The sequence below is a fragment of the Metarhizium brunneum genome, chromosome 2, assembly GCF_013426205.1.
Source record: "Metarhizium brunneum chromosome 2, complete sequence".
In the NCBI taxonomy this organism is placed as follows: Eukaryota; Fungi; Ascomycota; class Sordariomycetes; order Hypocreales; family Clavicipitaceae; genus Metarhizium; species Metarhizium brunneum.
The window spans coordinates 4,680,869-4,708,601 of NC_089423.1; the positions used below are offsets into that span (position 1 = coordinate 4,680,869).

At 52.6% G+C, this 27,733-nt stretch overlaps 8 protein-coding genes across 8 annotated transcripts; 4 read left to right on the plus strand and 4 right to left on the minus strand.

The window, feature by feature from the left end:
• Positions 1-615: 615 nt before the first annotated feature.
• On the minus strand, positions 616-1,304 carry G6M90_00g043710 (uncharacterized protein; the record flags this gene model as incomplete). Its single annotated transcript, XM_014692219.1, has 2 exons — positions 616-1,205; positions 1,280-1,304. The coding sequence occupies 2 exons, from the start codon at positions 1,302-1,304 to the stop codon at positions 616-618; spliced, it is 615 nt and encodes a 204-aa protein (XP_014547705.1).
• A 1,560-nt stretch (positions 1,305-2,864) lies between these two features.
• Positions 2,865-6,404, plus strand: spt7 (Transcriptional activator spt7; the record flags this gene model as incomplete). The annotated part of the gene is made up of 2 exons (XM_014692220.1): positions 2,865-3,960; positions 4,036-6,404. The coding sequence occupies 2 exons, from the start codon at positions 2,865-2,867 to the stop codon at positions 6,402-6,404; spliced, it is 3,465 nt and encodes a 1,154-aa protein (XP_014547706.1).
• Positions 6,405-7,969: 1,565 nt separating this feature from the next.
• On the minus strand, positions 7,970-9,660 carry for (Serine hydroxymethyltransferase, cytosolic; the record flags this gene model as incomplete). Its single annotated transcript, XM_014692221.1, has 4 exons — positions 7,970-8,960; positions 9,041-9,405; positions 9,489-9,539; positions 9,622-9,660. 4 exons carry the CDS (start codon positions 9,658-9,660, stop codon positions 7,970-7,972), a joined length of 1,446 nt encoding a protein of 481 aa, XP_014547707.1.
• Positions 9,661-11,125: 1,465 nt separating this feature from the next.
• Positions 11,126-12,936, plus strand: G6M90_00g043740 (uncharacterized protein; the record flags this gene model as incomplete). The annotated part of the gene is made up of 2 exons (XM_014692222.1): positions 11,126-11,522; positions 11,585-12,936. The coding sequence occupies 2 exons, from the start codon at positions 11,126-11,128 to the stop codon at positions 12,934-12,936; spliced, it is 1,749 nt and encodes a 582-aa protein (XP_014547708.1).
• Positions 12,937-13,359: 423 nt separating this feature from the next.
• On the minus strand, positions 13,360-16,027 carry G6M90_00g043750 (uncharacterized protein; the record flags this gene model as incomplete). The annotated part of the gene is made up of 3 exons (XM_066130332.1): positions 13,360-14,525; positions 14,582-14,761; positions 14,821-16,027. The coding sequence occupies 3 exons, from the start codon at positions 16,025-16,027 to the stop codon at positions 13,360-13,362; spliced, it is 2,553 nt and encodes an 850-aa protein (XP_065986449.1).
• A 754-nt stretch (positions 16,028-16,781) lies between these two features.
• On the plus strand, positions 16,782-17,478 carry G6M90_00g043760 (uncharacterized protein; the record flags this gene model as incomplete). The annotated part of the gene is made up of 3 exons (XM_014692224.2): positions 16,782-17,017; positions 17,077-17,337; positions 17,394-17,478. 3 exons carry the CDS (start codon positions 16,782-16,784, stop codon positions 17,476-17,478), a joined length of 582 nt encoding a protein of 193 aa, XP_014547710.2.
• A 1,089-nt stretch (positions 17,479-18,567) lies between these two features.
• On the plus strand, positions 18,568-19,912 carry cmkB (Calcium/calmodulin-dependent protein kinase cmkB; the record flags this gene model as incomplete). Its single annotated transcript, XM_014692225.1, has 2 exons — positions 18,568-18,744; positions 18,851-19,912. The coding sequence occupies 2 exons, from the start codon at positions 18,568-18,570 to the stop codon at positions 19,910-19,912; spliced, it is 1,239 nt and encodes a 412-aa protein (XP_014547711.1).
• A 1,299-nt stretch (positions 19,913-21,211) lies between these two features.
• Positions 21,212-22,720, minus strand: aur1 (Inositol phosphorylceramide synthase catalytic subunit aur1; the record flags this gene model as incomplete). Its single annotated transcript, XM_066130333.1, has 2 exons — positions 21,212-22,178; positions 22,299-22,720. The coding sequence occupies 2 exons, from the start codon at positions 22,718-22,720 to the stop codon at positions 21,212-21,214; spliced, it is 1,389 nt and encodes a 462-aa protein (XP_065986568.1).
• Positions 22,721-27,733: the final 5,013 nt, after the last annotated feature.

Here is a 27,733-nt window from a genome sequence, read left to right on the forward strand (position 1 = left end):
ATCATCGCGAGCGAAAATGCCAAGCAGTTCGCAAGAGATACTCGTGAGTTCAGAGAGAAGATAATAGATGACAAGGGCTGGGAGAAATTCAACGACCATGGCATCTATCGGCTTGCTATGGCTTTAATCGTTGCACAGCTGATAACATCTGCAATTATAATAGCCCTGGCAGCTTTTGGCCACGGACTGGCACTTACGTGGCTTGGCGGTGTGAATGATGCTACGGTGGCCACGGTATTTCTCTCAAATGAATAATGTTGGCGGCTCAAGCCATGGCCCAAGTAGCTTAATACCGAATTCGGTGGGCAGGTTGAAGGCTTTATACTGCCTGCTATTAGTGAATATCCGTGGAGATGAATCAGTAAATGAACTCACGTGGAAGATGTGTGACAGGAAGGGGCTGGCATACATATAAGAATTGCAACCGCGTACCATCAAAGTCTGCAAAAAAAAAAGAGGGTATGCCATGCCGTATTAGTTTCTTACACATATTATCATAACTCGCTGACTGAAATTTTATCAATGCATTTGACGCCAAGCTCCCAACAGTACCTCCTTATCCATACCCATACCATACACCAGACCCTCGTTTATCTATCGCCGAGACACGAGGAATCAGTCTGTCCGCTTCTTTGCATCGCCAATGTCAACGGTGTCGGGTTCTTGACTCCTGACAGGAGGCGGAGCTGACGTCTCCGGCACATCGTCCTCATCCCAGTCATCCGGGGCATTTTCATCCCAATTATCCACCTCTTCCTCCAATGTCCGTACCCTGGACGGGCCGGCATCGATAATGCCACTCTCCTGGCCTTGGCCCAGTTCGACGTCTTCGTCATCCTCTCCTGGAACAGGATTGTACGATTTTTGCTGCCTCTTACGCTCCAGCATGCGCTTGTGGTACCACGAGCACAGACCTAAACCAACCAAGCTGCCGACAATATTCGCCACGATGTCGAAGAGGTCAAAGTCGCGATCGTTGGGAAGGAAGCTCTGCAGAAACTCGGACCCCACGCCGAGGCATAGTGTGCAAACAACCAGCGTCATGTTTAGGGTTCGGCGGCGATTGGTGTCGACAATCCAGTAGAATACAACTGTAAGCAAGAAGAAGGTCCCGGCGTGTAATACTTTGTCGTTGACATACTGCCCGAGTTGGAGCTTGCTGAGGCCGGCGTATCCTGCTACCAATAACAAAAACAGGAAGACACCTAGAACGAAGCACACGAGTCAATTAGCTTGTCCTTGCTGGTCCTCCCGATGAGCGAAGCCTGGGTGATGCTACCTGCAAAAGGCAGACGTATCCGCATGGCGCCAGATAAGTCAAAATGAAGCTGACTCGAGCGCAGCGCAAGCGGTCGCAGCAAATATTGTATAAGGCTTCGCGATCAAGCCGTCTGGCGGTGGTCTGACGTGGACGGTCGGCGAACCGATGTTGATGGTAACAAGGCCAGCTTGCGCAAGGTACATGTACTGGGGATGCTTGTCGAGGACGTAATTCTTTTCAATGACAGCTCCCGTTCAAGGAAAAACGAAGCCCACAGGCACAGTGAAGATTGCAAAATTCTAAATGGAGGCTGGTAATGTCGAAGCCTAGCCAGATGGTTGTTGGTGTTAGGACGATTGGAGTCTGGTAGGACAGGGAAAGCTGACCAGACCAGACCGGGATATCTTGAGTGCGGATGCGGCCTTTCAGCTTCAGCGCATTCCAGTGGGCTGGGCAGCTACTGGCAGCAGTGTCGTGCCTGATTTTGGACAGTTGACTGGTTGATTGCGCAGCCCATGACTTCATTGTGCGCACACACGCAGAGCGCCTACTCCGTACACCCATTCATTTACGTCTGGTGCACATGCATGCATCTATCTGTTTGCCTAAGTACAGGTAGGAGTATAGCAGAGCGGCTCTGCTCTGTGTTTACTCCCTTTGTGAGAACTGAAGAAGCAAGGTGCCGCCAAGTGAGCCACCCATCTTGGCTATGGTGAGGGTGGTGTGATACACGCTCGGATCGCCAATTCATTTGATTGTAGTTAGGGATGCAAAGCCCAGAGCGCCCTCACTGCATGCCACGGCAGCTCATCTCTACACCACCAGAGAGGCTTCGGTGCGTGACCCGACGGCGATGACAACCGCAGCCGGAATCACGTGATAAGCGCCTTGATCCAACTCACGCAGGCGCACTTGGTGTTGCTGCTACGGTCGCCGGCGTTGGTGCCGTCGGTTTTATGGGGGAACACGGTCCGCGGGGGGCCAAGGTCTCAAGTACCTCCACCGGACGTCTTTGTCCAACACGCGCAGGCTGCCGACAGGCTCACCAGCATCGTAGAAACCGTGAAAATTTGGCCCTTTGTTGCGTTCTGTAGCTTCGATTCACCGTCTTGGAATTCTTTTGCATGCCTCGCATTCATCAATGCTGCTGCTGCCAACGGGACGGCCCTTTGTACCCGCGGCGCGGCCAAGGCGACCTATGGTACCTACTAAGTACCTACTAAGTAGACTTTAGTCCGTAACTCGTGGCCGCCGAGTGCTCAAGCGCCCGCTTGGTAGCGACTCCAGCGAGGTGGTGAGGTACCTAGTAGTGAGCCTGGGAGAAAGTCCCGCTTCGGGAAAGGGTGCGGTACTACGCTCTCCCCGAATCCTCAACCTCACCTCTTGATCCGCAGACAAATCGCACTCGTTGCGATCCATCAAAACACCACCGCCGTTATCTCGATTGTCGCGAATCTGCGTCCTCCATCTATACCAATGCCGCTCTTTCGACCCATACCGCTGTAACTGCTCCAATCCCTTCCGGTTCGGCCCTACGCGAGCGCATCTCACCGCGCATGGCGACACCGCGCCCACTTGTCGCTTTCATCGCCACGGGCCCAGCATGTCCATTTCCAACGGCCAGCCAGCATGGCCGCCTCCAGTTTTGCACCATGCAAACGGCAGCAGGTCTTTGAATCATCTCGATGATGGAACGGCGCGTACTCAGACCCCCGTCGATAATACAGTAGAGTTGGTGCCTGAGGCACCAGTCGATGTCGAAGAAGAATCCCGGCGCGCTCTTTTTGCAGACTTGTATCGCAAGACTGAGGACAAGATCGCCTTGTTGTTTTCTGAGGATGGTTCTTACAATCTTGACGCGATTGCGGGTCTGAAGCGTCGTGCCCCGACCCCTACCGTGACGCTCCCCCCCACCACCGATCACGAACCCATCAAGGAACCGCCCTACAAAAAGGCCAAACGTGCCATTGATGAAGATGACTATGACGACGATGACGAAGACGAAGACGAAGTAGCCACCGCGCCTGCGCCTGTGCTGAAAGCGCAAGGTTCCGCCGCCTCTATAGCCGCCAACTCCCTGCTGTCCCCATCCAAGTCTGGCAGCTCTCCAGTTCATTCCCTCAACTCGCCAGGGAGACTAGGAGAAAAGCTAAAATCGAGCCAAGAAGAACCTCAGAGTAGAAGCAAAGCCGGGGAAAGCGACGACAATGCCATCAAAAATTTGGAAGAGGCCAGGTTGGCCACCGAGGAAGCTGCCAGGCGTAGCTTCCACACTATATTCTACACCCTGGAGAATGATCGAACAGCGATGCTTGAACAAAAACGACTGGAAGATTCAGAAAAGCAGCTTCAAGCCGAGATGGACAGCAATCAGGCAAATGGGGCCGGCGGTACCCAAGCAAGCAACCAAGGCTCGCTGAGTAGTGCGAATCTAGGTGCCTCAAGCCTGACCCTTAAACATCTCATCGCCAGAATTGATATGAAGCGTGACCAAGTAAGAGCCTCAGATGCAGAACTGAGACTCCTCATGAACGAGGTTCGCAAAAACCGAAGCAAATGGGCGAGCGAGGAAAATGTCAACCAAGAAGAGTTATATGAAGCTTTTGAAAAGGTTTTGACGGAGCTGAAGGCGCATACGGAGTATTCTCACCCATTCTTAACGCGAGTTAGCAAGAAAGATGCACCTGATTATTATAGTTGTGAGTTTATTTTCACCACCAGCTGGTATTATCGTTAGCTCTGGAATTGCCACTAACTATGATCTGTCACTCCAGTAATCAAGAACCCTATGGATCTCGGCTCAATGACGAAGAAACTAAAATCCCTGACGTACAAATCAAAGACGGATTTCGTTGCGGATCTTGACCTAATATGGGATAACTGTTTAAAATACAACCAAGACATGAATAGTCAAATCCGCAGAATGGCGAATGGAATGAGAAAAGAAGCTGAAAAGCTGATCCCGCTGATCCCAGATCTCGTCGTTCGTTCTCGGGCTGAAGTGGAGGCAGAAGAGAGACGAAAGCAGAATGGCGGCGACGATGACGGTGGCGACGACTCTGACGACGAGCCGATAATGTCGTCTCGTGGTCGAAAGGCTACAACAAAAGGTGCCAAGTCGCGCACCGCCCCGACGGACCAGAAAGAGGACACACCCGTGGTGGATCAAAAACCGGTCCTACAACTCAATGGACTTCTCGGAAAAGCTGGCAGGGAGGGATCCGAAGTTGATGGGAGCAATGGGTTCTCGACTCCGCCGATAGCTGGCTCTATAACCCCGTCTGGCGCATTGAATGGACACTCTGGCATTGCGAGCAACGCCGATGCCATGGATATCGACGGACCAAGTCTTAGCACAATGACAGCGTTTGGTGAAGCTACTGAACAGGCATACGAGGACGAAGAGTACAAGATTTGGAAGCAGACAACCAAGAAGGATCGAGCTCTAACTGTGAAAGAGCGCCACTTCCTGTTCAAAGGGAACAGTTTGAATACGGATGCCCCAGCACTTCTGAGAAATCGAGCTGGCATGCGCTGGTTTTTGAAGCATCAGAGGGAAGCTGAAACTATGGGAATTGCTGCACACCCACACCTGGCCAGTGCCGCAGGAGCGGGAAAGGATCTGGCCCCAAGCAAGCAACCGGAAACTCTTGCTGAGGGCATTGACGAAGAGACTGAACAGGTGGTGCCCGACTACTACAACCCGCTGACCAGTATCCCTGATATCAAGCCTAATCTGCAGTGGGTTGAGGACGGAGAAGGACAAGTGATTAACCAGCATGAGGCATTCCTCAGACTCGTGCCCCCTGGCTCTTTTATTGCACCGAAAAGCCGACTGACAAAAAAAATGGATGACAATATCCGTCAGATTCAAGAAACCAGAAAGCTGGCGACCAAAATCTCAGTTATCAAGCAAATGCAGGTCCAATCGCAGGTGTACACCAACCAGTTCCCCAAATCGAGTATTGAGACTTTCCTCGAGCAAGATATTGAGCCCCATTTCATCTCGGATGATGGACCTGTGATGGCTTCGGAAACTTGTCAGGATGCTCTCAAGCGCTCTGTCGCGAAAATTCTCTATCATACCGGTTTCGAGGAGTTGCAGCCGTCCGCTATTGATACCTTGACCGGAATTGCTGCCGATTATTTCCAGAAGTTGGTCAGGACTTTTAATATTTACCGCGAGGCTGAAAAGACATCAGTGCAAACTCCTCAAGGACCGCGAACCAAGTCCCGATTCACTCCTGAAGAAGTTGTTCTCCATACCCTCGAAGAAAGTGGCCACGATGTTGCGTCACTCGAATCTTATGCAAAGGATGAAGTTGACCGGTTAAGTTCTCGACTCGGAATTCTCCATGAGCGTATGAAGCTGCATCTCACTGATCTATTGCGGCCGGCCCTTTCCGCGGATGCCGGAGTTGACGGCGTCGGAGCCTTCAAGGATGGCAGTGACCAGTTTATGAGTGGCGACTTCGCTGACGATCTTGGCGAAGACTTCTTTGGCTTCAAGGCTCTTGGCCTGGATAAGGAAATGGGGCTCGACTCCTTCTCCGTTCCATTTCACCTTCTCCATAGCAGAGTTCGTAACCAATACCAGATGCAGACGCAGACGGCTGGCGCAATATCCGCAGATATGTTTGAGGCTTTATCGCCGTCCGAGCCTGTCTCAAACGAGGGCATACAGGAGGAAATTGGCCTGGTTAAAAACTTCTTCCTTGCCAAATTGCACGCTAATGGTGACCAACCTCTGGTTGAGGACGAAGACTTGCCCGTCAAGCAGCGCAAGCCTCGTCCACGCCTGGGGGCAAGCGGCAAAATTATATCCGCCCAGAAACGCCCACCACGAGAACAGCTGGCGTTGGCAAAGAAGAAGAAGAAAATGGAGCTCGCCGCCGCCGCAGCTGAAGCCAAGGCAAATGCATCACCCGAGAAAGGGGCCAACGCTGGAACAGGGTCAACCAACACAACACCAGCCAAGAAGAAGTCAATCACCATCACTCCTGTTCCGCCTCCCAACCCAGCTCTTCTCGCCCTCACCGCGAGCATGGAGAGAACTGACAGCATGCAAAGCCAAGCGGGCACAAGCCAGACCGAAAAGGATGAGAATATTGCTATGATGAGCCCAGACAGTATCGCTCAGTAAATCCGTCAGCATGGCAACACAATTTTTTTTTAATTCCATCTTCATAATCTTTTTTTTTTTTTTTTTTTTTGGGTATAGACTACCCCCTCCTAAAAATGTATATATATAAAGAGATATTGCGTGCGGAGTCTCTGTTTCGTTTGGGAAGACCATAGCGACTGCGTCGTCGCCCGTTTGAATATCCTTCAGTTTAACGATAAACCGGCTGGACAACTATGATTTTTGTGTTTTGGTTTTCTTTTGTCTTTTCGCCGGCCAGCGCATGGAAACGCAAAGGCAAGCCTAATGAATTGTTGGGAAAGGAAAACGCGCTCGTATTTGGGGGACAGGCTTCAAGGGGTATCTTTTGTGCTACTAGTGTATTTCGAAATATCCTATATACATTTTTATATCATCGTCGATGGTTTCGCCGTTTTGCAGCCCATAGCTTCCGTTCTGCGCGGCGTACAGAAGGAGAGGCGCTCTGCCTGATACTTGTCTGCTTTGCCGGGGGTGAGTGGTGTCGCGTCTGCTCGAGCCATTGACGGGGCGTTGACGTGGGCGACGGCGGTGAAAAGGATCTCGCAAACACTTACTGTCGGCCGTAAGCTTTGCCACGGTGCTGTTGTGAATGCTTGTATGAAGGGCGGACAGACTGGCTCCGTCTCGTTTCACTGGCAATTCATATTGGTGCAAATTTTGGGCCGCCACGACGTTGTCAGCCTTGTTGGATGTGATGGTGTGTCAAGGAGGCCGTACATGGTCAAAAGCCACTTTTAGTCAAAGGCTGGGAACAGATGTGATTATCTACAATGAAACACTTGATTTGGTTTAGAAGAGAGCAATGTGTCACGAGCGCAAAACTTATTAATATGTGTTATGTGCGGCTTTTGAAGTCCTTAAAGCAAGGCACTCGTGCGTAAATTTCATCTCTAATATACAGTTTACTTCCGCGTAGTGGCTAAGGCTATCTCGCGATGGATGGCCTTTACTGACGCGTAGCTATGCCGCGGTATACCGCAGCTATCCCTTATAATTTTGCAACGCTTCTCACGTATTATAATACGTTTTTATACCGTGTTTCTTTTAATATTAATTAGTTGTCTAGGTTAATGACGACCTAGCACACCCTGTTTGCATAATAAGGCTGTACCTGATGCAGTGCTGGTGTGAATATCGGTAAAGGTTAAGAAATAATAATGTTTAAACGGAAGATTTCGCAGGCCAATGCATTCAGGACAGATAATTGTGATATTTTGGAGCGTTGAGCGCCTCTGCCTAACTGTTTATTAACAGACAGTCACTTCAGTTTTGCAAGTTGATTCTAGTTGTCTCCGACAACTCCCAGCCTTCCCGAAGCATTCATTCCACATAAAAACCCGACAAGAGAACAAAAATTTGGTCGATGCGTAATAAAAAATAGATATCAAGTACGCCAGCCCGTTAAATGCAAGTTGTTGAACATTCGCCTTTTTGGCAGCATCCCATGTTAAATTCCTCAGCATGTAGAGCTGTACTCCACCCCTGATTTCATGCTGTCATAATCCTGTTCCTTCTTTTCCATGCCCATCAGGGAGTTATGGCATCTAGATGCCAGCGTCCAGGCGCCAGCCCTCAACGGGGAGGGGGAAAGCACTGGTCCAAGCAGCGATTTCCTTGCGGAGCTCGTTGATGCGAGGAATCTCGCCGCTGGCAACCTTGGCCTTGAAGTCCTTGAGCTTGTTGGCTTCCTTGGGAAGAGCAGCCTGGACCTCCTTGCAAATCTTGATGCTCTCATCGATGTATTTGGCGACACGCTCAAAGTCCTTCTCGCCGAAACCACGGCTGCTCATGGCAGGGGTACCAATGCGGATGCCGCATGGGGTGAGAGCGCTCTTGTCTCCAGGAATGGCGTTCTTGTTGCAGGCAATGTTGATCTGCTCAAGAACAGCCTCGACACGGGCACCGTCCAGGCTGAACTGACGGAGGTCAAGGAGAACCATGTGGCTGTCAGTGCCATCAGCAACCAGCTTATGTCCAAGAGACTTGAATGTGTTTTCCAGAGTCTTGGCGTTGGATACGACCTGCTCCTGGTAGGCCTTGAACTCGGGGGTCTGAGCCTGCTTGAGAGCAACGGCCAAGGCGGTGATGGTGTGATTATGAGGTCCACCCTGATGGCCGGGGAAGACGGAGAAGTTGATGGGGCCCTCAAGGTCATAGAGGGTCTCCTTGCCAGTTTTGGCATCGACAGAGCGGACACCCTTGCGGAAGAAGATCATTGCGCCGCGAGGGCCACGGAGAGACTTGTGGGTGGTGGTAGTGACGACATCAGCGTACTGGAAAGGCGTAGGGATGACTTCGGCAGCGATAAGTCCAGAGATGTGAGCCATGTCGACAACAAGGTAAGCGCCAACGGAGTCGGCAATCTCGCGCATGCGCTTATAGTCAATCAAGCGGCAGTAAGCAGAGGTACCGGCGACGAGGATCTTGGGGCGGTAGAGGATAGCGTTCTTGGCGAGCATGTCGTAGTCGATGATACCAGTCTCGAGGTCAACTCGGTAAGGCATAGTCTCGAAGTAGGTGGAGACAGCCGAGATCCTGGTGAGGAAAGCAAGCAAGTTAGAACACGGAGCTTCCCAGAACGAAAACCACAGTGGTGAACAGGAGGACAAGCTTACTTGCGCTGAGGAGTCTGGTAACCGTGAGAAAGATGGCCACCGTGAGGAAGGTCGAGACCCATGAGACGACCGTGAGGAGGCATGATAGCCTGGTACACCTGCAAGTTGGCAGGGCTGCCAGACAAGCACTGGACGTTGACACCCCACCTCTCAGGGTCGAGGTGGAAGGCCTCGAGAGCTCGTTTCTGGCAGAGCAACTCAATGCGGTCAATGTGCTGGTTGCCGCCATAGTAGCGAGCGCCGGGGTAGCCCTCGGAGTACTTGTTGGACATGGGGGAGCCGAGGGCATCGAAAACGGCGCGAGAGGTGATGTTCTCCGAGGCAATGAGAACAATCGACTCTCGCTGCCGCTGGACCTCATCCTTCTATAGCGGGGTATCATCAGTATGACTGCGAAATCGGCACAGACGAGGCTCGCGAAAGCCTATGAAAGACTTGTGAAACGTACCATGATGGTGGCGACCTCGGGGTCAGTCTCGAGAAGAGGCTTCTCGAGCATCTAGACAGAGGGCATTGTCAGCTCAACAACCTCCTCAATTGAGTCATTCCATCGTGCTTGTCCATGGTGGGGCAGAACAAACCTCCTTGTGAGACGCAGACAGGGCGTAGTCGGAAGACATTGTGAATGTGAGGTTGAAGGACAGGTATCAATGGAGAGAGAGCTGAGGATGGGACGAGATGTGGGATGGACCAGAGGATTAAGAGTCTTCTGGAGAGAGAGATGTGGAAGACAAGACGAGGGAAAAAAAAACTTCAGACAGGTAGGTGGCTTGGGAAGGGTAAAAGTAGTGAAAGTGGTGCGATCCAAGCCAATTGCATGAAAAAATTGGCGGGGCGAGATCGGGGGCGGTGGATGATTGCGGGGTCTATTTGGCAGGTGCGACCAAGGAGGGGTCCTGCTGCTCGGTGACACTGCACACGAAGATGCATTCGCACTCGTCTCTTTGAATCCAGGACAAGAAGTTGGGCATCCTTTCTCGAGGTCTGATATATGGAAGACCTGAGGCGTGTTGTCTATGATTATTATGTTCTCACACTCACACCTGTCGCTTAGCTTGAAGCTATACTTGTATCGAATATGACTCGAAACATGCTGGCGCTGTCTTGGTACCTCCGAAGAATGTGCTTGGAACCCCGACCACCCGGAACAACAACGAGAACCGACATCTGGACTCAACATGCCCCGGAGCTAGCTCGGGCCCGGCAGTTATGGTTCCCAGCTGTGAAGCTCAGAAAGCTTTCGAGAGCCTTTCTGGTTTCGTGCTCAACCCAGGCTCTCGGCGCACCGCTGAGCGGCCTCTGAGCTTAACTCTATGCGTGCGCATGAGCATGCGCTTGACCTCTCCCCCATTGGAGTGAACGGTTTCACGCGCAACTCGGCGAGCAAGACGGCCTGCGTCCTTGCATATTTCCACAAGCCTCCCAACACTGCCAAGTAAGCTGTGCTCCGAGTCTCGGAGAATCTATGACAAGATGGAAATCATCAAATTCGGCATATACATCATGATTACGGCCGTGGATGAATTCCGATGCCCGAGCAATCCCCGGCCGACAGCCATCACGATGTGAGCGAGTGGCATAGCTGAGATGGGAGGATGAAGAAGCGCTCTACGGAGTTCATGTACCCCTCACGAAGCTATGAAGGGCCTCTCCAGTTTCCAACGGCCCAAGCCCAGAGAGGCTCGCCGAGTCACGCCCTCCATCGCCCCCATGATGACTCCCGTTGTTTGCATCTGCTATAACATTGACACGAAAAAAGCAAATACTACGCGCAGGCTTGATCCTTATGGGGAGCTCTTGTGATTCAGTTCCTCTGCACATCATGCAAGTCGCCCATCGGGCACCGGCTCGGTTAGCTGTCAACGGCGTCCAATAAGCGCCACGTGGAATGCCGCTTACCAAGGCTCACGCCTCACACCTCACGCCTCGCCTAAGCCACCCCGTGGTTGCGTGCGAAGCTGCAACCTCCTCGACGCAATATGCCTGCATCAATTGGAGGCGATTGACAAGATATTCATCCATTTCCAGTTCACCCGGAAAACGCACCGGAGGCCCCGGTTCTTCCAGGCAAATCCACCCGCAACAATGGCTTGGCCATACGGGTTCCCCAGCCTCACCCACGAGGAGAAGCTGCTGCGGCGCCAAACACTCGACTTGTATGCTTGCATCGCTCATTATTCGGCCCTTGTACCGGCTCTTCTTTTCCTATTATATCGCCTCCTGAAACGTGTTGCATCTCAAGTGAAATCTGGGTCGTCGAGCGAGCAAACTCGTTACAGTGTTGTTCCGAACTCTCCTACTGTCAAAGCCCAACTGCAGCGCCCGTCAGCGAGGTTTGCATCGCAATGGCGCAAAGTTGTATGGTGGTTCAGCGATGATGTCTATTTTCTCGGCCTTCACTGGGGACAGAAAGATGAATGGGTTCTGGGTACCATCTGGACGGCTTGGCTGCTTGTCCTTTCTATTAAAGGCACAGGGAATGGTAAGATGCATCCGCAACATTGATTTCATACAGCAGACGCCGAGCCATTGACAAAAGCATAGACTATTTCCATCTCACCAAGCGCTTTGGTGCCATTGCCGTGTCCCAATTACCAATCCAATACCTCTTGGCCCTGAAGGCTTTGAACCCAATTGCCTGGATCTTTGCCTCGTCCCACGAACACATCAACCGCTACCACAGAGTTCTTGGACGCATTATTTACGGCCTCCTGTGGCTTCACTTGATCTTTTACAACGCATACTTTATCATGCAAGCCATTTGGCTCAAGCGCATCTTTGACTCTGTCGTTTTTTGCGGCGTCCTTGCCTCATTTGGATATCACGGCATTGCCACCACCGCCATGCGGAAAGCGAGAGAGTATTCATACAGACTATTCTTCATCACTCACCTCGTCGTGGCATTACTTACACCTGTCCTGCTCTTCTTTCACGCGTCATCAGCCAGATTCTATATTGCCGAGGCCTTTGCCATCTTCATCCTCGACCTGGCTGTGCGACGAATCACCACTATCAACGCCCCATCAACAGTGGAAAACATACCCGGAACAACTCTCGTCAAAGTCATGTCCTCCATCCCCGTGCACAAGCTGACTCCCTTCCGCGCCACCCCCGGCTCACACATCTACCTGAGCCTCCCACCGCAAGGTCGCTCCGCAGCTGTTCCATCTTCCAAGTCTGCCATCTTTGATTACCTGTACAATCCCTTCACTGTTGCTGCTGTTGACGCCGAAGAAGGCACCATCAGCCTCATCGCTCGCGTCAGAAACGGGCCCATGACAAACGTCCTCTCCGCCTATTCGTCCGCAACACCCCGACCACCCTCGGAATCTCGCAAGATCACGTTGGCTGTTGAAGGCCCTTACGGTACCATGGCCACAAAGTACAACGACCTTTTGAAGTGGGGAGCCACCAAAGTTCTTCTCGTGTCCGGCGGAGTAGGCGCAACATTCACCCTGCCAATCTACCAAGCGCTCCAGAGCGAGCTGTCCTCCGCCAAGCTCCAATTCATATGGGCCATCCGTGGCGCTGGTGACGCCACATGGGCCGTGTCAAACAAAACCACAGGGCAGGTTGTTCTTGAAGATCCCAATATCCAGCTCTACTTGACGGGAGACTTGGGCCTAAGGGAACAAGACAACGGCGACTCTGCTGGAGGCTCTGTTGAGCTGTCCAGCATGCGTAGGACGAATGGACGGCTGACGGCCAATCATAATAAAAAGAGACCCAATATCGAAAAGATTGTAGATGACATGTTCCGAGGGAGCCCGGATGAATCAGTCGCAGTTTTAGTTTGTGGGCCGATCGAAATGAATCGAGAGGTACAGCGAAGAGTGAGGCCCTGGGTGATGAAGGGCCGAAGAGTTTGGTGGCATAACGAAACATTCGGCTGGTAACAGAGCAGAGGCAAATAAATATTTGACAACTTTTGTCCATACTAGTAATGCTTCATGGTCAATGTACTATATCCCCTGGTATAAATATTATATACGAATTTTCGTCGTGAACCTTGGAATGGCTCTTGCTGGCCTTTTCCGTGACAAACCTTTTCGCCGTGGGACGCTCGGATCCAAGTCATCGCAGCACAATCATCGTCACTGAGCATCTCGTTTTTCAGCTCCGAAATCTGTAATCATTATAGCTTATTGGTGCGAAAGTTCCTGACGGCCAACGTTTCGTCTTTGCCACTATTGATGTCACATCACTATTTTTGTGAATAATCTACTTACAAGCATTCATCTCCCAGGGCCAAACAGAGTCAAACATTCCATCCTGCGCCACGCATTCTAAACTATCAAACCACCGAAGAGAGATCAATATCATTGTCTATAGCGGGCGAGCTGTGCCATGATATTTTGTACTTGGCTGGCAGCATCTCCATTGTTCCCATTTGCACCTTGATTACTGCTTCCATTTGACTGCTGACCTCCATAAGGAGCCCCATATGGTGTTTGTGAAGGTGCATGTTGCTGGGGGTTTGTACCGCTTAAGCTCCCCAGGATAGCTTGAATGTCAACTGGAGGGTTATGAGCTGTGTGGGCACCACCAACCGCAGGGTGAGGGTAGCTCCCAGCTGCTGGAGGCGCTGATGACTGGCCCTGGATCGTCGATAGCAGTCGCTGAAGTGTAGCGTTATCAACATGTCCCATCAAGCTGGCAATATCAGCGGCTGAAGTTGGGGGTGGTTGCTGTGGCTGTAGAGGGTACGCAGTTGGCTGTTGACCTCCACCATAAGCAGGCTGCTGATGCTGCGTGCCATAGGGGTTCTGATATGCTCCATTGCTGCCATAGCCTTGGTTGTAGTTTGCAGGTGCGGCACTCGACTTGGCGCGTAGAATGACCTCTGCTGCAGTGCCAGGGTCGAGGTCCACGTATTGATCAAAGCGCACATTGTTGCTTCCAGCAGAGCGGTCGAACACCTGCACAGGGACTCTGGCGAGATTTTGAGCACGGATATCCAAGTCCACAACGCCATGTACACCTTCTGCTGCTTGTCGCTGAATGACTTGATCCTTGGGAAAGCGAGGATGCAAGTACATAACTTGCGTCTTCAGGCCCTTGACCTTGAAGGCCCCCTCAACCCAGTTTACGAAATCGCGATTGACATCGGGCTGCAAGATAATTTGCACATCTGGCACATCGGCGCCGTATCTTCGTGGGATATCAAGCTCTGGTTCATTACGAGGTCGACCATGTGGGCTCGGGCTTCGTCTCCGATAGGGATCACGATCACTGCGCCCGTACGGGGGCGATCGGGACCGTCCTCGGCCGCCACGACTAGAGTCGCTGTAGCCACGGTCTCTCCCGCCAAAACTGTCGTCTCTCGAGTGGTAATCGTTACGACGAGGTGAGTGATTCCTACCGGGACGATAATCATCTCGGCCGTGCTTATCCCCTCTCCGCCCATTCTCACGGCCGCGGCCTCTGTCTGGGCTTCGGTTGCGGTCTTTCTTTGACTTATCCTGTACACGAGATATTTCCAGATCTATCTACCCTGTTAGAATTGTCGTGTTCCCAGGATGAAACAGGACTGAGACTTACGTATGCGACGACCCTTGATCTCGATTCCCTGCAGGTTCTCCATTGCCCTTTGGCCTTCATCGATGGTGTGATACTGCACAAATCCGTATGCGGACTTCAAAGAGATTTGTGCAAGTCTACCATATCTATGGAATAATTCAAACACGTCGCGTTTGGAAACCTTATCACTTGAGAGGTTGCCTGTTGGGGAACAAAGCGAAGTTAGCAAACATTTCAAGCGGTGGATGAAGATGGCATACCAATAAAGATGCGGGAACCTTCAGGAAATCGATCCCACTTAGCCTCAGACATATATTGTCTTTCGTCTGCCATGAATTGGTCCCATTGGCGTTGGTACTCTACATCACGACCCTGATCCGCGGAGTACCCAGGTGCAGTCTGGGTTGAATACGGTGAAACATTCAGGCCGCTGGCAGGGGGGAGGGGAAGGCTGGCCACGGGGTCTGTGGAGGTTCCTGGAGCACTGCCGATATGATATGATGGCGCTTGACCAGTGTTTGGCTGAGCAACGACAGCTGCGGTTGCATTGGGGTTAGCTCCAGCGGGATGATGCTGTGAGGCATACAATGGGGAAGCGGAGTGCGGTTGGGGAGGCCTTGGGGGAAGGGAGGAAGTAGATGGCAATGTAGTCGAGGACGACAGAGATGCAGAACCCGTGGGCGGTTCAGCCTGTGCCGGCGAAGCAGGAGATGGATCAGAGTCGGCATTGGATTCAGTAGGTTTGGCAGTGAGGTCAGCCACAAGTTTCTGGATATCAAGCGACGGTGAACTTTGCGACTCCGTAACAGCGGGATTTGGACCATCTGTGGGCTTAGGCTGGGCTCCTTGGTCTTGGTCTTGGTCTTGCTGGTCATCCCCTCTATGGTCTGATGGTGCTGGGACGGGAGGGTTGGCTGAAGGTTCATGCTGGGCATTTTGATGGCTGTTTGAAACAGGAGGCGTAGACGTTGCAGATGGGTCATGGACGGTAGCAGGGCTAACTTCTGAAGATCGACTGACGTTCAACTGCTCGGATGGAATGGGAACTAGATTGGATTCCTGCAGACTCGACGACACTAGTTGATCAATGTCCTGTTCACCTCCTTCGTTTGGTTCGATGGGCGAGTCGAATGTCTTGGCGTAATCGTCGTTGGCTTCTGAGGGCTCTGGCGGAGGATGGGCCTGCGCAGGCTGGGCAGGCTCAGTATCCTCGCCATATGGGTCGTTAAAACTGTCGTCATCTACAACATCGTCGTTGTCAGTGGCATCAGCGAGGGCGGGATCGACAACGGGCTGGTCGACGAGGGCCTCAGGGACACCAGCGGTAGCAGCAGCAACCATGGCGTCGATGGTATCGACAGTGTCTTGAAGTGCTGGAACAACAAGCGGCGCCGCGGTGTGGACAGGCGATGGTGACACGGGGGACAAGTTGGCACTGGCCTGAAGTTCGGCTTCAGGCTCTTTCATGAAAGCGGAAGGTATTCGGCCTAAGCTTGGGGAAATGGAAAGCAAAGCTGGAGCCTCTTGCACCGTATGAGCACGATGGCTTAAGCGACGCTGATCGCTGAGCTGGGAGGATAAGGCTTTGCAATGCGGGCGAAGGGGTTGGTGTGGTTGATAAAGTATCAGCAGACTTGCATTGAATCCATCGATGCTTGGGGGTTGACAAGTATCTGTGACAACACTGCGCCAAGGATTTGCGTGCTGCTGCAGGGCAACTGAGGAGCAACGAGCAGCCTGCTTTGAACAAGTTGATGTCGATAAAAGGAGAATGTGTTTCCTTCTCGGAAGAATGACTGATTTACTCAGTAATGGCTCGATAAATGGCGCGAACTGCTGAAAATGGCCCGCGTGGTGATGATGTGAAGAAGGCAAAAAATGGCTGGGCGAAGTTCGAGTTGGAAAGTGGCGCCTTGGGGGGTGTAAGCAGACTCAGGTTGGAAGGTGTGCCTTCTGTGTGAGCGTAATCAGGGTGTCGGATAAACCTGAGTAGGTGCCGCGCTAGTCAAGTTTAGGACATGGACTTCACCGCTCCCGATTCATTATCATAAGGTTTCCGGTAACTCTTTTAGACAATTGCCTAAGCTCAGCCAGTACCAAAAGCAGAGAGACTTGGCGATCCGTCTCAAAACTGACATATACCGGAGAGACTGAACTAATTGTGCATTTTGATGTCGCACAACCTTTGGTGGCAATCCTTAGGGCGGCCTTGCTTATTATCATGATCTGCCACCAGCTGTCGCGACGCGCTGTCTTTATCACAAGGCCTTTGCAGAGGACACTGCAGCCTTTGCTGTTACAGAGAGCCAAAAGATATGGCGCCTTTGATGCAAATCTCGATCAAGAGGCCCTGGCAGAAGCAAGGACTTGGTACCAATCTTTTGATGCATCGCAGTTACCCAAAGGCAGCACCACGTACGCGCGATCCAGCGGCCCAGGCGGCCAGCATGTGAACAAGTGAGGCGGCTCCTTTTCTGATAGCGTACACCGTGGAGTGATGCACTGATTGTGTATAGAACAGAAACCAAGGCCACCACTGTGTATTCCGTGCGGGATCTTTTGTCCACCCTGCCGAGGAATCTGCACGCTGCTGTACGATCCTCCAAGTACTATGTGGCGAGTAACGACAGCCTCACATTCCAAGACCAAACTCATCGATCAAGAACTGCGAATGCAGACGAGAATCGAAATAAACTCCTTGAAGAAGTAATACGTATCTACAAAGAGACAACACCAACTGAGACAAGTGGCGAGAAGAAGAAGAAATATGAAGCCATGTGAGGGTCTTTCAGACGCAGTGCATGTCATTTGGCTCTGGCTAACCTGGACGTAGAGAAAAACGATTCCATGAAGCTCGCATAAAACAGAAAAAGTTTGCTAGTGCAAAGAAACAGTCACGAAAGGGGCCACAAGGCTGAGGTCTCCTTGATGGAGCGGGCATAGATATCTACATTGACCAAGCCCCCCTGACACGCTCCAACTCATGGTTGATTTAGGCCCGCGTTGTGCGGAAAAATTGCTATGATAAATCAACCTCGCAAGATTAACATATATGGCGGTGCAGGCTTATGAGGAGTTCGTGGCGCAAATGCCACCACTGTCCCGCGAGATATGTTCAGGACAAATGAGCCGGTTGGAAGATGAAATAAAGCAATCTCGCCAGGTAGAATCAAGAGTTAGGCCAGTCTACGAGTGAAAAACCCAGCCTGTCGTTGGAAACGGCCCGTGATAGCTTTCCGTGACAGCTGCAGTTGATTTCGATATCAAGAAGAACTGTCCAGTACCTCCCTAGGTAGATCTACATCGACTTCTAGATGCCGACGGCCAAGACCGCCTTGCAAAAGCGAGTCTCTGCTGGTTCGGAAGGATGAACGTTCAGCGCAAGGCCACATGAAGTGCAATGACGCCAAACATGATTAGGCGCACAGTCCATGATATTACATTCCGAGTTCCAATTAGTGTCTGTTGAGCTGGTCAACGGGGGTGGTGCGCAATAGGCAGTCAGTCGGTCCACCACATTCGACATCTACATGTAGCTGCAAGGTGGCTCAATCTCGTAAGAACCCGCCGCCTGCTGTGGTGAAACAATGACCCAAGCTCCAGGTTCCAGTCCCCATCTATACCTCTGCGTGAGACTGAGACCCCACCTCATCCAGTTGACCAAGGAGAGTCTCTCCTCCACACAATCTCGCCGCCAGATAAATTGTACGAGCTGAGCCTCGCTCAAATTCGCAGAGATACACCCGTAGGCCGAACACGAAATCGACAGGGAGCTTTGCAGCCTCCATACGGACGAAAATACGAATACCTCGACACGTCGCCCGTGATCCGAGGACGAAGAGTTATATTGCCTTCTTGTTCGGTGCTGCCACTCCCAAGGCCACATCCGCAAACCATTATATAGTACCTCGATTGCAACGGCCCTGCCCACGCCTCGCGAGGCAAACCTTTCGCAGCGACGCCCTGCCGCCTTTTTCCATCTCTGCGAACACGCCGGTTGAAGAAAGATGGACGGCAAACAGCAGACACCGCAGCCTCAGATCCAGCCTTGTAGATACAAGGTCGGAAAGACGCTGGGAGCTGGCTCCTACTCTGTGGTGAAGGAATGTGTTCATATTGATACCGGTCGATACTATGCCGCCAAAGTTATCAACAAGCGGCTTATGGCAGGCCGTGAGCACATGGTTCGTAAAACCTTTCGACTCCTGATTTGACATGTCGCATCGTCACCGTTTCGAGCAATAGAATCTGTAGATTGCTTGCTGATACCATCTTGGCCATGTTGTCTAGGTCCGCAATGAAATTGCCGTCCTCAAGAAGGTGTCCATGGGCCACCAAAACATACTGACGCTTGTCGACTACTTTGAGACGATGAATAACCTCTACCTTGTCACCGACCTGGCTCTCGGCGGTGAACTCTTTGACCGAATCTGTCGCAAGGGATCATACTACGAATCCGACGCCGCCGACCTTATCCGCGCAACGCTATCTGCTGTAGCTTACTTGCACGACCACGGTATAGTACACCGCGACCTCAAGCCCGAGAATCTTCTGTTCCGAACGCCAGAGGACAACGCGGACCTGCTTATTGCGGATTTTGGCCTCTCACGTATCATGGACGAAGAACAGTTTCACGTTCTCACAACCACCTGCGGCACGCCAGGGTACATGGCTCCGGAAATCTTCAAAAAAACGGGCCATGGCAAGCCTGTTGACCTTTGGGCCTTGGGAGTCATCACCTACTTCCTCCTCTGTGGCTACACCCCATTCGACCGGGACTCCGACTTTGAAGAAATGCAGGCCATTCTAAACGCAGACTACAGCTTCACGCCTGTAGAATACTGGCGCGGCGTCTCCAGCAATGCCAAGGACTTTATCCGTCGATGCCTGACCATCGATCACACCAAACGCATCACCGCGCACGAGGCCCTTCAGCATGCCTTCGTTGCCGCCGAAGAGCCCACCGACGGAGCAGGCGAGAACCTCCTCCCCACCATCAAGAAGAACTTCAACGCCCGCCGCACCCTCCACGCAGCCATCGACACTGTCCGCGCCATTAACAAGCTCCGCGAGGCCTCACACCTCATGGACGGCGCTCGCTCAAAAGAACCCGGCCGCGGCGCAGCCCCGCGCAGCGACGGCAACGGAACCCGCAAGGACGACAGCGGCATCTCGCTCGGCAAAGAGGACTCGGGCTACGGCACACAGCACGACGCAGACGTCGTTATGGGCAATACCACTGCCGCACCAGCCCTCAGCAGTGTCCCCGCCTCCCTACAACCGGGTAACCAAGCGAACAAGGTCATACAAACAAGTAAAGGTCTCTGGAGCGCCCCTACGTCAAACAGGTAAATTTGACGTCACGACAACATCCACTTGACTTTTCTTCTCTTGAACCACATTCCCCCCCTCTTCTTTTTTCATCTTGCAAAGCCGACATGCATAAGCGAAGGAGATATGAGTTGGACATCAAGCGCTCTGGAAGCCCGATTTGTCTTGTAGGCTCATGACGTTTTTTTTTCTTTTGTCGACATCATTTTTCTTGCTAGAGTCTTGTTTAGATGACGGGCGGTTGGGATGAACCACAGGATGCTTTACGAATTGAGTAATGACCTATGAAGGGCAATTATATCCGAGTTTGAATATAGAACCAGGAACAACCCCCACTGGACGTAACCCGTGATTTGGAACGCCATGAAACGCTTTAGACAGGCCAGGTAGATTGGGCATTAGACCGTGACCTTTGCATTTTTGCAAATAGTCGATCAAGTCGCACCATTTTCCATGAGTGAATACAGACTCGGCCAGCCATCCCGTCCGCTGGACCTGTCGGTGGCCGTTTACAACTCTTCTATACCCTCCAGTTTTGGTCACTGTTGAATACTCAGATATGGTGATATTTTTACATTTTGTTCAAGGATTCATTCCTTTCTAATTCTAGTTTCTAGCGAGTGGCATCTTTGGTATTTTCTCCATTCCCCTCTGATCATCCCTTTCAGACGACCGAGTCACCCCGCCCCCCGTTGGGTTCATCACCACAAGCCACAAGTCCTAAAACTTCTGCCTGCCCTTGCGGGCAATCACAGGTAACCGCCTGTCCAATATGTCCAAATCATGAGCGCCTTTCCCGTCCACTGCCAGGCTCTCTAGCGAGCGTATCGGTGCATGTTAACCCTTCCCTATTGACCCATATATGCACGAATTACTTGGTATGTATACATTACGTACTCTATCATTGCAAGCCGTTTCCATGGCTATTATATGCAGTACGTTGGATCGAATTCACTCCCTGTGGCTTTTCGTCCCCTTTCCGCATCATTATGAGCCAACTGACGAAATTAGTCCGAGGGCCGCCACATTTGTGAGAGAGTGTCATGAGTCCAAATTAAAAAAGATAAAACACCACGTTGCGCCAATTCGCTGTGCCGATGAATGCCAAAGATGTTTGAAAAAAAAAAAGGGGTGGGTTCGAAGATTAATTATGTGGAAGTTGATTTGGCAATATGCCGAGAATCATAAGCAATTGTCGTTAAAAAGTAGTCCCGCGACGAAAGGAGGCGAGTAAGATGATGAGCTAATAGTGTCGAGTCGTCGGAGCGTGTTATTATACGCGGGTGAAAGTTGCGTACCGGTTTTCGTCTTGTTTCATTCCTAATTCTGTCGAACAACAACAACTTCGCTTAATTCGACATCTCGAGGCGGCGCATTACCGTCCCATATTTGGCCGTTGCTCGATATATCCATCACCATCATCCCTGGGACTGTGTCCTCGGAGATAGTTGGACTCAGTGTGCCGCTGCTAGAGCTGCAGCTGGAGCTGCCTCCCAGTGTCCAGCCATCGCTTGAGTTTTCTCGACGTTGTTCTAGCAATCCGAGACCGAAATATTCGTGTCCGTACTCTTCATCCGCGAGCCGGTGGCGGTCTCCAATTTCGACAAACTCGTACTCCCATCGTGTGATCTTGTCGGCCTGGCGCTGAGGGAGGTATCGCGCTCGAACAGAGTAGAAGAATCCTACAGCGATAAGGCCGCCGCCAACAAGATCGATGGCATAATGGTGGCTGAGGTACATGGTCGACCACCAGATCCACCCGACATAGCCAATGAAGAACATTCGGAACTGAGGAAAGCAATGGCTCATGAAAAGAGCCTCCAACACAGCGTATCCTCCATGCAATGACGGAAACGCACCAAACGGCAGAGGGGCGTTGGTGAAGTTGGTCGTATAGAGGTCGATATTGAATATTTTGTCGACGCGAGCAAGACCAGCGGGGGAACCCTCCATACCATACATGGCTGGGACTAGGCCATGTTCATTCTCGTACCAAGGAGGGGTGCACGGGAACATGAGTTGGATAGTGACGCCAAGTATGCTCATCCAGCCAAAGGTTCGCGCAAACACGGGAGTTGTTCCAGGAGCGGCAAAGATGAACATAAGGAGGGAGCACACCGCAGGAGCCCCAAAGTGAATAATACCATAGGGGAGCCAGGCTAGAATGTCAAGGATGGCGTGCTTGTGAGCGGAGAGGATATTCGACAAATTAGCGCCGTACAAGACATTTTCGAGGGCCGGCAGCACTCGAACCCAAATATGGGGCCTGTAATCGTAAGGGATAAAGCTGCGAGAAGTTCTGGTTAGCATTGCCGGGTTTGATGACAGAGCCCGCAGACGAACACTAGACACCTCTCAAACAAGGCGGAGGGAGAGGGGACGTGGAACGATGCGGGAAACTACATACCGACTGCAGAAAAAATAGACGAGCCAAACCCATATCGTCACAGCTGGCAGAAAGAACTGTCGCGTGGCAGGCATGAGAAAAATCCATGATACAGCTACCAAGGCGAAAAACTTTAGGGCAGGAGCCGGAGGAGCAATCCAAAGGGAGAAGAGGGTCAATCCGATGAGGAAGATGTATTGCAGGTCTGAAGCTCTCCATCTGTGCCTTTGAAGATCACGCAAACCATCCCAGAAGTTGAAAGATGTTCGTAGGACAGTGATGTCTTCTGCGCCAGGGTGCATTGTCTTGGATTTGGATCGGGCTCGTCGTCGGCCAACATGGTAGCGGTTGGGGAGGCGGTTTAAAAATGCGATGGTCAGGTTCTCAGTCCAGAGCGACGGCAGAACCGGCTTTCCCGGAACGGAGCCGGGAAGATCCTTCATGATAGGTATATCGACGGAGCTGAAGCCACGATTGCGGTTCGCCGGGGGGTTAAGGGGGGCAGGGAAAAGGTCGGTCGGGGTTCGACGAGACGTTCTCAACGCGAGAGGCGACTGAGATCCGGCGCACCGCAAGACGGAGAGCGCGTTTCGAGGGCGACAAGGTCCCGTCGAGGGCGGATCCAAATATCTGAAGTAAAAAAGATACCCAAATTCTATCTCATAATCCAAAGCTGAGCGGGAACCGGGTCTTCCGAAGGGTCTCGAATAGCCAGTAGACGTCAGGCGTCAGAGACGATGCGGTTTCTCGGCACGTGCCACGATGATGAGGTCGATCGGCGTCGGGGAGGAGTGCGGGACGGTTGGCGACTCGAGGCACGTGTGGGCGAAGAAGGGGAAAGGAAAAAGGAAGAAGGAGAGTCGTGGGCGGGTGGAAAGAAAGTCAGAGGAAGAAGAGCATGGAGTAGGAGTAGGAGAGGAGCAACGTAGGTGCGAGAGGAAGCAAAAGAGGCGGACGAGGTACTAAAGAGGGCCAGGCCACGGGAAAGAGGAATGGGAGACAAGCAAGCACGGCTTCACGCAGTCAGTGTTGCGCTACGGAGCAGGCGGGCCAGGTCAAGATCAGGACGGGCGAGGCGGCCTGGGGGCGTGGGACATGGAGGCTTGGGCTTGGCCGGCAGGGCGACAGGGCGACAGGCTAACAGGATGGGCAAAGGGTCATGGAGATGGGCACATTAATTGAATCAAATGGCAAACCGTGGCCGAACGGGGGTTTGGGGCCTCTCCGTGCGGCCGAGGACGAACCTTCTTGGCGCCGGGGCGGGCTTCCAAGGAAGACGAGAGCACAAAGCCTGCCAAAGGGCATCACGCCCTGTCTGAGATGGACCAGAGTTCACACCGGCGCATTGTGCTTTGCCGCTACGCTACGGTACGCAGGCACCAGGCGCTGTGCTGTCAATTAACATTTAGTTTTAGCTGCACCTTGGCGTGAGGCCGGCGAAGCGCTATCACGAACACGTCGAGTGATGACTTGTAGAGTTCAGTCTTCGAATGTTGGTCAGCGGTGAGCCTGGTTGTGGATGTCACCCAGAGGTGCAGCATGATTCAGTGGGCGTTTGGGTGCTTTGGCAGACTACAGGCGGCTGTGAAGATTGTGTGTTAGAGATCCAAATGCACTGCGGTGTCGGTGAGCTCCTGCCAAACCGCAACTCGACATGTGTCGTGTGCTCCAGCGAGGGATGAACCACCATCCATGCCCGCCGGAAGCTGCGGCATTAGTACTTGTTACATTGGACACAAGTACACTTTCCATCTTGGGGGCGCTGGGAAATTGGCGGGAGCGCTCCAGGCCGGGGGGGCCAGGGGGGGAGGGGACTGAGGAAAAAAAAAAAAAGATAGCCAATGGGGAAAAAATGAAAAATGAAAAAAGAATCTATGCGCTAGGCCTCATTAGGTGGCCAAAGTGTGGAACAGCCCATTTGCAGTACGTACCAGTCGCCAGCAACTGTCCAGACAGGCTTCAATGTTGTGGCTGGAAATTGCAGTGGGCTGAGCCGGGTGCCACAAGCCCTAGGCCCCCCGACAGGGGTTTGGATTGGCTGCAGGTGGTTCAGATCAAACACACCAGACTGGACACTCGTAGCCCAAGTCCCCAAATGCTGAGTGAATCGATATTTGGAGCTGCAGCTCAAGGTCCAGATGCCCCTGCCGTCCCTTGTGTGGTTGGCTGGAAGACGAGAGCCAACGGAAGCGAGGCCGACACGTGCAGACACCCAAAGCCACTTGATCGAGTGGGGCGGCTCGGAGTTCTCGCAATGTGCGGCTGTCCGTGTCGAGATGTCGGCACCGAGGAACCACGAGCACATGGACATACATAGTTGGGCACGCGACCGAAGCGTCTTGGATATCAGACTGTCGCTGGCGATTAGCAGAGTCGATATCCAACACCGGCGGAGCTGCGGCGTCCGCGCCAGTGCCGGATACTCCGTAGGGCGAAACGGAAAGTGCGATGCGGCTCGCCAGCAAATGCCTATGATCCACGTCTGCGGCACCGCCTAACATCGTCGTGGTCTCCCGTTTGTCTGCAATGTCGTCATGAGCTGGCAGGTTCGCTTTTGCTCCTCCATCCTCGACCGCCAAAAACAGCGTAGATCAAACCTTGACTAGTGCGTCCTCGCTGCGCTTGGTGAGCATTACGGAGCAATGCGCTTACGCTGCTCTTACGCTCAGCCCTGGACCTTTACGCGGCCAAACGTCATGTCTGGTCGGATGCTGGACCCTGCCCAGGTGCTTTTCTCGCCATGGCGCTCCAACAACACGCTGTCATCGGCAAGACGAATGTCAAGTGCAGTGCCAGTATCTATTGATGCCAGCATGTCGGCCGAGTCGTGTGATGAGACGTACGGAGCAGGCCGTCACAATATCGAGCATTTTGTCGGCAAGATGGATGGCACCCCTCCGCCACCAGGCCCTCCATCAAGCGCTCTACATGCTGTATGCTCTCTTGGCCGGCCCTGCAACACCGATTCTTCATGCCAGGAGCAGGCGGTCATCCACCCTGACGGTCGGCAACGGAGGTTGGCAAATGCCGGCACGTCATAACGGATGCGTGCGCGAGGGCCGTCGTCAGGCTACATGCGGCACACTGCCGGCAGATGCGATGGCCAATACGTACACTTGGAGCCCGACGAAGAGTTGTCACATTTTGTGGACTGGACTACGGAGTACCTTGACTGTACGGAGTAAATGGCACCACTTGGAGCCAACTGGCGGTAAGACATGATCGATATTGGGAGACATTACGTCGCCAATCCAAGTTGGCCAACCAGTATTGTCCAGCTGCATCGATCCCGCATGCCACAAAGTCTCGAGCGTGCCATTGAAGAGAGGGGGAAATGCGAGGCAGATGCGACTGATGCAGTAGTACTAAGGGCGAAGCGCAGAAGTGGTGGAACAACTCAGATGGCATTATATTGAGACATGTTCTGAATATGCCAAGCGCAGAGAAGAAGCGCTTGGGACCAGATGACGTTCGACTACACGGTACTCCTCCGTACGGAGTTCAAGAAGATTAGACAGAATCGCCAACTTGGTGGCAGGTCAGTTGCGGTGTGAGACAGACTAGATCTGGTGCGAGCCGAGGAATGCGAACCACCGCGCAAAAACCTAGTGGCCCATCCCGAGCTATCCGACCATCATACACTCCGGATATGATACGGGACTACTCCGTACTCCGTGCGGAGATGATGCTGTACAACAAATCGATTCTTGGCACAAGCCTCCATAGGAAACAGCCACGAGGCGAGCAGTCACGATAACCATTGGACGGTTGGAGCTGCTGTGTGTCGAGCTTCCACAAGTACGTACTCCGTAACCCCCTTCTGACTCCCCGGGCGGCAGAGCCGGAGCAGCAATTAGATTGATGGGGTTCCGTCATCATCAGGAGCTCGCAAGCATTGGGGGGCAATTAATCAATGGCCTGCTGGCATTGCCGTCAGCTACCATCAGCAAGCGAGGCAGCCCACCAGGTTCGGACCCTGTTGTCGGAAACAATCTAGATCCACTGACTGGGCCTTGGTATCCAAAACTAGATCTCATACAACATTGTCAGCACACCTGGAGGCCTGGCTCATGAGCATGTCGAGATGTATGGATGGATGGTTCTCATTTCATCAGGCGGCTCAGTGGCACCGGGCATCACCATCACGCCCCCTGGCTGAGTTTACCACGGAAGTGACAGCGCTGAGCCAATTTGAAATACTACCTAGGTAGTCAAGACAGTCATGTCAATTGGGCTTCAGAGCACGAGACTGTCGCATGTGTAGCATGACGACCCCTGCGAGGGCAATTTCCCCATGGTTGATGACAAGGCTGTTTTCATGGTCTGGGCGGCGCGCGGTCGCGGGACAGCCTCCAGACAGCCAAAGTCTTACGCAAGCTGAAAGACGGGCTTAATTGATTTCCATGGCTAATCTCCAAAAAAAAAGAATGCCCTATTTATCGAGCAAATCCAACCAACGGGGACCGGAAGCACGGTCCAGAGATGCTTGAAGATCAACAGCACACCTTTTTCATTGCATGTCGACCAACCCAACAAGAGTACATAGCATCAAGAGTACTATACTTGTAGCATCGCACGACGACGATAAAAATGCGAAAAAGGAGTCCTGAGGGCGGGGACCAGCGTGTGCGCGTTGGAACCACTCGGTACGCCAAGGCGATTCTTCATGATGGTACGTACGACGGCAGGACGGAGACCAATGGTGGCTTCTGGTAGCGCGAGTAGATTTTCGAGAGGTGCACCGAGAGGGTTCGTGCTGGCAAAACGGATGACGACATGCAAGCCGCAGGACCAGCCCACAACCTTCACGGAACATTGAATACTCGAAGGTAGTACGGCTGGCGGTCTGCATGCCACTGGCTGATGCATGTGGTCTCTTGGCTGGGAGTTTCGAGGCCTGGAGGCCAACCGGAGGGGGCCTGAGCCTCGACATGCCTTTGCCTGGGTGTCTCCCATGCTGAGCATCAGACGCATGAGGAATTCGCGGGCTGGCACCACCAGCCACCTGTGGCCTTGGCGTTCAAGGGAGCACACACAAGCTCAAACAGCTCAAGTGCTCTCTCTAGACTGATGTTGGCGGTACTGGTACATGCCGCCTTTGTACCTCGTCCTCTCTCGCAACTCACATGAACAGTCGCCGCCAACCGCCGCCACCGCGATGCACAAACAGAAGGCCAAAGAAGCTTGAAACGATACCCCGCCCAGGCGTATGTATGTATGTATGTACTACCTAAAGTAGGTACATATGCAATCCAGAAACAACTGGCCTGCAAAAGTGAAGGGCTCTCTGGCCGGGGGGTCATACGATTGAATGCGCCGAGGACATTTGACAGCGCTTGCGCAGTGGCAGATGGAAAGGCCCATGATGCTAAAAATGGTGGAATCGCCTTGCAATCCAGCGGCGTGGCCCAACCTTGTTGCATGGAGTGGAATGGGGATGTCGTTTCGGCACGGAA